Genomic DNA, 7,162 nt, shown 5'->3' with positions numbered 1-7,162 from the left:
AGTACGCCTCCTCATGGCCTGGTCCTCCCCTACGCATCTTCCCCTCCTTGCCTTTCCCCCCTCCCCTCCCGCCCCGCCCACGCTCCTTTGTCCTTGTCCCCCGCCCCCCCCTCGCGCCTCCCGCTCTCTACCGAGGGCCCGCTCCGCTTCACGGCCCCCCCCGCTACCTCCGTCAACACCCGGGCGGCCGCGCGACTCCACGCGCGCCCGCTCGGCATCCATATCCCGCCGCCCGCCCGCTTCCCCGCCCCCCACCGCCCCCTGGAAACGCGGCGAGGCGCCCCTGGCAACGCGCCTCGCACGCGACCCTCCGTCATCCGGGGCCGCGCTCCTGACATCGGCGCGGCCCCGAAGACTCACCTGCAACTTCTGGGATTTCCTCGGTGGCGAGCAGGCCAGAACGGCTGCCGCCACCCCGAACGACGCCTGCCTCACCGGCCGCGCCTCCCGCGGGCCCACCAAGAGGTCCATCCGCCCTGCTTCACTCAGCAGGCGGATGGCCTCGAGTACACGTATATCCTCTGCTCCCGACATAGCAGCCAAAACGACAAACGACCGACGCAACTACAAGCTCAAGTACTTCACCACAAGCTACAGTACTTCACACCCAGCCACCAGGTTACAATACCTAAAATGGTGGCAGGGCGGAAGCGGAGACCCGTTAAGAAGCCGTTATTTGGGCTTGTTAGTAGAATTTGGGCTGCCTTTGGGCTCTCCCAGGCAGCCCATCCGGCGGCAAAATGGCCGCGCCCATGAAACCCCTTCCCCCTCCCAAACCTGCCCGGGGGGGCAGACCTCGTGGCTCGGCTGCCCCCCAAATCCCCCTTGTTAGGCGGATAGGAAGGTCTGCACGCTGTACAGGCAGCGCGGGAAAAGTGAAGGGGTTAATTAGAAACCGCCGCATTAGCGCTTTGTTTTCCGCGCGCCTGGCGCCACAATCGGGCTGTGTTTACTTTGCAGGGATTCACGGCGAGGAAGCGAAGCAGGGTCGACCAGGGCAGGACCTGGATGGGAGACCCTTGAAAAACGGGCAGTTTTTTAGTGTAAAGCAGTGAATTTGAAATTCGGAAATTACAAAGAGGGTTTATTTTACTGAACATAAACGTTCCTATGTAAAGTGAGACTTATTGAGCATTTGATGATCCTCTGTTTAGTTTGGAAGTCACAAAGAGTGTACTGAGGTGGTTCAAGCCTCCTATATTTTCGCTTGGTGTGTTCATAAATCTGCTCCTGCTTTGTTACACGGTATTGATGCAATTTTCTATTACAGACAACTAACGACAATTTTTGGGGCACTTCGCGCAAGGAGAGGGACAAGAGACGTGGTGGCTGATCCAATACCGGCTTGGTGCACGCAGGATTTATCGGTGAGAGGAGAGCGGGGGGCTAGCATTTCATAGCTTCTAGTTGCCGCCGGGTGGGTCTGCGTTAGAGTTTACCCACCCCTGACAAACCGGATAAGCCGGGGCGTTGCGGTTGCTGTTGCATGGTGCTTACAGCCCCCTGTACATCCTCCAGCTGGTGAAGGTACAAAGCGCACGGTCTGTTGACATAAGGAGTGTAGGGCAGAGGCGTGCGAGCATGCCAGGGCAAAGGGGTGGTAAAAGGGGGTCTAGCATGGAGGCGATGATGCAGGCCATGATGCGTGAAATGGCTCAAATTAACAAAAAGTTGGGGAAGGTTGATGAACTAGAGGCCCGCATGAATGATAGATTCGCTGACCCCCCGGGCCCATCAGGTAGGCCAGTGCGGGAGAGAACGGCTCCTTTGCCAAGGGGGGATTTTGTTACCCCACCTAAGAAATCCAGGGCTAAAAAGCCGATGTTCAGTGCCCCAGCCCCGGTGCCTTTAGCACCAGTCCCTACTGTGCCAGTACCCACGACACCAGTTCCACTAGTACCGCTGCCAGCGATCCCAGCGCCGGTGGCACTGGTGCTTCCTGCTGCTCCGGCTCCTCCTGCAGCACCTACCCCCCCTGCACCTGGGGGACTGGTACCAGTCCCGGGTGGGCCACCGTCACCGGCACCATTGCCTAATATGCCTGGACCCCCTGATGTTCCTCCTGGGATCCCAAATATACCAGCGGGTAGTCTGGTCCCAGTCCCTGCTGAGTTGGAGTCTCAGATAGCGGCATTATTGCCTTGGCTGCGAAAAGGGGGTGTCTGTCTTCCCTCATCCGATTATGCGGCTGAAGCAGTTAAACTGGTAGAGAAGATTAAGGCTGCAACAGCGGCTGACAGTACTGCGGTGCCCGTATCTTCTTCACTTGCAGGTTCCAGTCCAGCCCAGCCAAGAGAAGATAGTGTGCCACCAGCACAAGCGCCCGTGAATGGTAAGGAGGTGGCGCTGCCCCTTTTGGGGGACGGCATAGTGCCATCCAGGAGTGAAAACTTGGGGCAACATGTGTCTCAGGCAGTGAAAGAAATGATTTGGGCGGGAAAGTATGTATACATTTATTCGTTGTTGTTAGACAATAGGGAGATGGAACAGGCTAAGTTAATGAATGAATGGATGCATCCAAGTGAATGGAGGGCACAATGCTCCAGATTCAAGGTAGAGGAGACTTTGAAGAATTGGATCAGGGCCTTTGCCGTCCTTTCCGCGATTACGGCCGAACGGCCCCCAAATGTCCAGGCAGCTATGTCTTGCTACATGAGTAGGATTGTGAGGTGGAGCGATCAGTATACCGGCGATGCCTGGAAGGAGTATGATATTAATTTTAGGAAGGCCAAAGAGTTTGATGCATCATTAGCGTGGGATAGGGTGGATTCCTTGTCATGGTACCAGCAGTTCTCAGGGGACACGGCCCCTACACAGTTTACCAGTGCTGCCAGGGTGTTCTCCGCCAGGCCCCAACAGCCCTTTCAGTCACACCAGGGGAATGAGGTCCCCGGGAAGAATAAGGGGGGGGGGTCTGCGAGAAAAGGGGTGTGTTGGGACTTTAATAGGCGCTCCTGCTCAAGGCCCCAGGGCACCTGTAGATTTAGACACGCGTGTTCAATCTGTGGTCACCCATCCCACCCCGAGACAACGTGTAGGAACAAGCAAGGTAACCACGGTCACAGGGGAAGGGGGAAGCCTGAGTAACTCAGTCCAGCTGGCCCCTCCAACGCCAATAGAAGTTTTTGCAATGATCCCCTGGTTGAATAGATACCCTGATCGCACAGCGGCCACCCTGCTGCAGGAAGGTTTTTCTCAAGGTTTTAGGATCCCAGCAATGGGTTACACAGGTAGCCCACACTGCAAGAATCAACTTTCAGTAACACAGAATCCGGAGGTGGTGGCCGCTAAGATTTCCAAAGAATTGTCTCTGGGCAGGATAGCAGGCCCCTTCCAGGAGGTGCCTGTTCCCAATTTTGTGTGTTCACCTCTGGGGGTAGTGCCCAAGAAGGAGATGGGCCAATTTAGATTGATCCACAACCTATCGGCCCCGAGGGGGACATCCTTGAATGATGCGATTGATGAGGGGATTTGTAGTGTCAAGTATGCCTCATTTGATCAGGCGGTTGATTTACTGCGTGCTCTGGGTACAGGTGCATTAATGGCAAAGTCTAACATAGAATCTGCTTTCCCCCTTCTCCCTGTACATCCCCTAGACCACCACCTCTTAGGTTTCACTTTTGATGGCAAGTTTTACATGGACAAATGCATGCCTATGGGCTGCTCCATATCATGTGCATACTTTGAGACATTTAGCTCATTCCTAGAATGGGCTATGAGACAGGTCACTGGCCACCAACAGGTCATGCATTACTTGGATGACTTCCTTTTCTTGGGGGCGGCGGACTCTCAGGAGTGTGCTTGGGCATTGCAGGAATTTTGCGTGCTCATGCGTGCTTTTGGGGTCCCGCTGGCACCAGGGTAGACGGTTGGGCCGGCCACCTGCCTGGAATTCCTTGGCATCGAAATTGACTCCGTTGAGGGATGCTTCAGGTTACCCAAGGACAAGGTGTCTAAGTTTAAGGCAGCTCTGCGCCAATGCCTATGTAAAAACAAGGTTTCCTTGCAGCAGCTGCAGGAAGTAGTGGGGCAGTTGAACTTTGCTCTACGGGTCATCCCTATGGCCCGCCCGTTCTCACGCTCCATTGCTCAGGCGATGAAAGGGTTGCGGGAGAAGCATCACCGCACTAGGCTGTCATCTGAGGTGCGCCAGGACATGCATATATGGATGGCATTCCTGGAGGGCTTTAATGGCAGGGTAGTGTGGTCAGGTTCCCCTGCTACGTCAGCAGAGTTAGGCCTGTGGACTGATGCGGCTGGGAGTGTGGGCTTCGGTGCCATCCTTGGGAACAAATGGGTCGCCCAGCGGTGGCCGGAAGAATGGAGAGCACGGGGTCTGACAACCAACATTGGCTTCTTGGAACTTTTCCCGATATGGGTGGCATTGAATGTCTGGGCAGAACATCTATGTAACCAGTCAGTGGTGTTCTGGTCGGATAACATGACAGTGGTGGAATGTATAAACCAACAAGGGGCTCGCTGTCCGTTTATACTACGCCTGATAAAAGAGATTGTGCTGCAATGCTTGAAGTGGAATGTAGTTTTCAGAGCCAAGCATGTGCCTGGCATCCTCAACAATGCAGCCGATTCCCTTTCTCGTTTTAAAATGCAGGTCTTCAGGGAACATCTTCCTGCAGCAGACCCCTCGCCAACACACTTCTCGGCAGTTCTTTGGCAGATTGGTGCCCCAGATTACAGGACCTCGTGGTTGCTAGCTTAGCCCCCAGGACCAGGACAGCATACGAAGGGGGGTTTTTGTCTTACTGTAATTTCTTGGGTCAGTAATGGGCAATTAAGTGGGCACAGGAGGCCAGTTTTGAGGCCTATTTAGAATGGATGCACAAGGAAGGACGCACGGTGACAGCGGCAAGCAGGCATAGCGCAGCGGTCTCTTTCTTTGCACAGGCTAAGGGCATGCGTGATCCCACGAATACCTTTATAGTTAGCAAGGCTTTAAGGGGATGGCGCCGGCTGCAGGGACACTCTGTAGATACGAGAAGGCCCATTGGATTGGCCCGGTTTGCAGCACTACTGGAGGCATTGCACCAGGTCTGTAGCTCACAGTGGGAGGTCCTCTTGTTCAAAGCTGCATTTTCCCTGGCCTTTTATGGGGCCTTAAGGATTAGCGAATTGGTGGCAGGATCAAAAGAGGATAAATTGGGTGGCCTGCAGCGGTCTAGTATTACCATCAGAGAGGATACTATGTGGGTGACAATTCAGAAGTCCAAAACAGATCAGGAATCTCGGGGTCACACCATAGTGCTCCACCGGGCCCGGGCCAACCCTGGCTGCCCAGTCTCCCACGTGGAGATTTTTCACGGACAGCGGGGGGGCACGGCGGGGGGTGCACTGTTGTGTCACGCTGATGAGACACCATTAACTAGATTCCAGTTTAGGAGAGTCCTTGAGTTAACAGTCAGACAGGCAGGGTTAGATCCTAGAGAATTTGGCACCCACTCCTTTAGGATAGGGGCGGCAACTGAAGCGGCATTAAGGGGTCTCTCAGCTGAGGATGTGAAGAGCATCGGGAGATGGACATCTGAGTGTTATAAACGTTATGTACGAATTGACATGTTGTAACAATGTGGTGCTCACGCTTAGTATGTTTTGGTTTTCAGTTTCTCAAACCTGTGACGCGGGGGAGGAACTCACCACCGGGCGTCGGCGAACAGCACCATCACAGCATGAACAGCAGGATGAACACAAGACAAAGGTTATCTGGATTGTGGGGCACTCTTACGTGAGGCGTGCTGAGCGTGTTTTTCTTTCAGGAGACCGTCAGGAAAGGGTGGCGCGTAAAGGGCTGGCTATCTCATTCTTTGGGAGGGGGGGCCTGTGCCTCAGCCAGTTTAGGGGTTTTTTCCACGGACTTTTAGCTCAACAGCCCTCCACCCCCTCGGTGGTGATACTCCATGTAGGGGAGAATGATCTGGCGAAGTTAGGGAGGCGCATCCTGATTGAAGAGATCATCTCCACGGCAGGGTGGGTGGCCAAGACTTGCCCGGGTTGCACTGTAGTGTGGTCTCAACTTATTCCTCGTTGGCAGTGGCGAGGGGGGGACTCGGTCAGGGCTTTGAATCACTCGGTAAAGAGGATCAACACTCAGTTGGACAAACTATTTCGAGCCCCCCGGTTGCAGACAATTCCACATGGGTGTATCTGGGGCGAAAGGTTCTACCTGAAGGATGGGGTTCATTTAACCGAGTCAGGGAATGTCCTTTGGTCTAATAATCTCTGGGCCTGGTTGGAGGGTTATGCTGGGTAAACACACTCCTGGGTGAATTCTTGAATAGGGGGAGGCCAGATCGTCAGTTAACAATGCTGGCCTGTGGCGGTAAGGTCATGACCGGTGAGCAGCTATTTTAAGGTCTGAGGGGGCGGGCATCATCCCATGGAGGTTCCCGCCCAAGGGGAGGTGCCTTGGCACCTCATAGAACTTCAGGGGCAAGGTAATTGCTGTTCAAAGGGGCGCGGGTTGGAATAGTCACGCTTTCCTTAGGCTGGTAGCCACCCCGCGCGCGCATACTCATGACGTCACCGGATGGCGCAGAGTAAGGGCCCTCCTTTAGTGGGTAAATGGAGTTCACGGCGTGGACCGGGTAATTACCAGGCCCGGCTGCGCATGCGCACATCTCTAGATGAGGCGCAGCTAGTAATTGGGTTCACGGCGTGGACCGGGTAATTACCAGGCCCGGCTGCGCATGCGCACATCTCTAGGTAAGGCGCAGCTAGTAAGACCTGACACCGGTTAGCGACCTTGCCATATGGCCAGAAATGTAGTATACAAAAATCTAGCTGAGGATGTTAGTTCGGTTAGGAAACAACCTGTATTAGAGTCTCTGTTAAGGTTAGTCTCTCAAGCTTGTTGACAATATTGTATCTAATGTCCTGCTGATTTTTGTATAAAGTATTTGTCATGCTATTAAAATTTTTAATTTTTATATCTTAATAAATACGGCCGGGGGGTCCCGCGACCCCCGCCTTCCAAAGATAACCATGTTTCGTGTTCATGTGTCCGGGAGTTGATGGTCATGTGGGAGGGGGGCGGCAGCCAGTCGCTGACCATGTGAAAAGGGGGGCTCTTGGCCCCCCCGCCCGCATGGCAGCGCGGCGACCGTCCCCCTCCTCAGTGCTTCTCGGTGGAGGGGCGTGCCCTTCCGGG

The 7,162-nt window shown here is 54.5% G+C and overlaps 1 protein-coding gene across 1 annotated transcript; it reads left to right on the top strand.

The window, feature by feature from the left end:
• The first annotated feature begins 1,617 nt into the window (after nt 1-1,617).
• On the top strand, nt 1,618-3,087 carry LOC147726817 (uncharacterized). The gene has a single exon (XM_086963511.1). The coding sequence runs from the start codon at nt 1,618-1,620 to the stop codon at nt 3,085-3,087; it is 1,470 nt and encodes a 489-aa protein (XP_086819637.1).
• The last annotated feature ends 4,075 nt before the right edge of the window (nt 3,088-7,162 follow it).

This window comes from Lissotriton vulgaris, chromosome 3_1, assembly GCF_964263255.1.
Source record: "Lissotriton vulgaris chromosome 3_1, aLisVul1.2, whole genome shotgun sequence".
NCBI classification, from domain to species: Eukaryota; Metazoa; Chordata; class Amphibia; order Caudata; family Salamandridae; genus Lissotriton; species Lissotriton vulgaris.
This window is presented reverse-complemented; position numbering and strand designations above follow the sequence as displayed.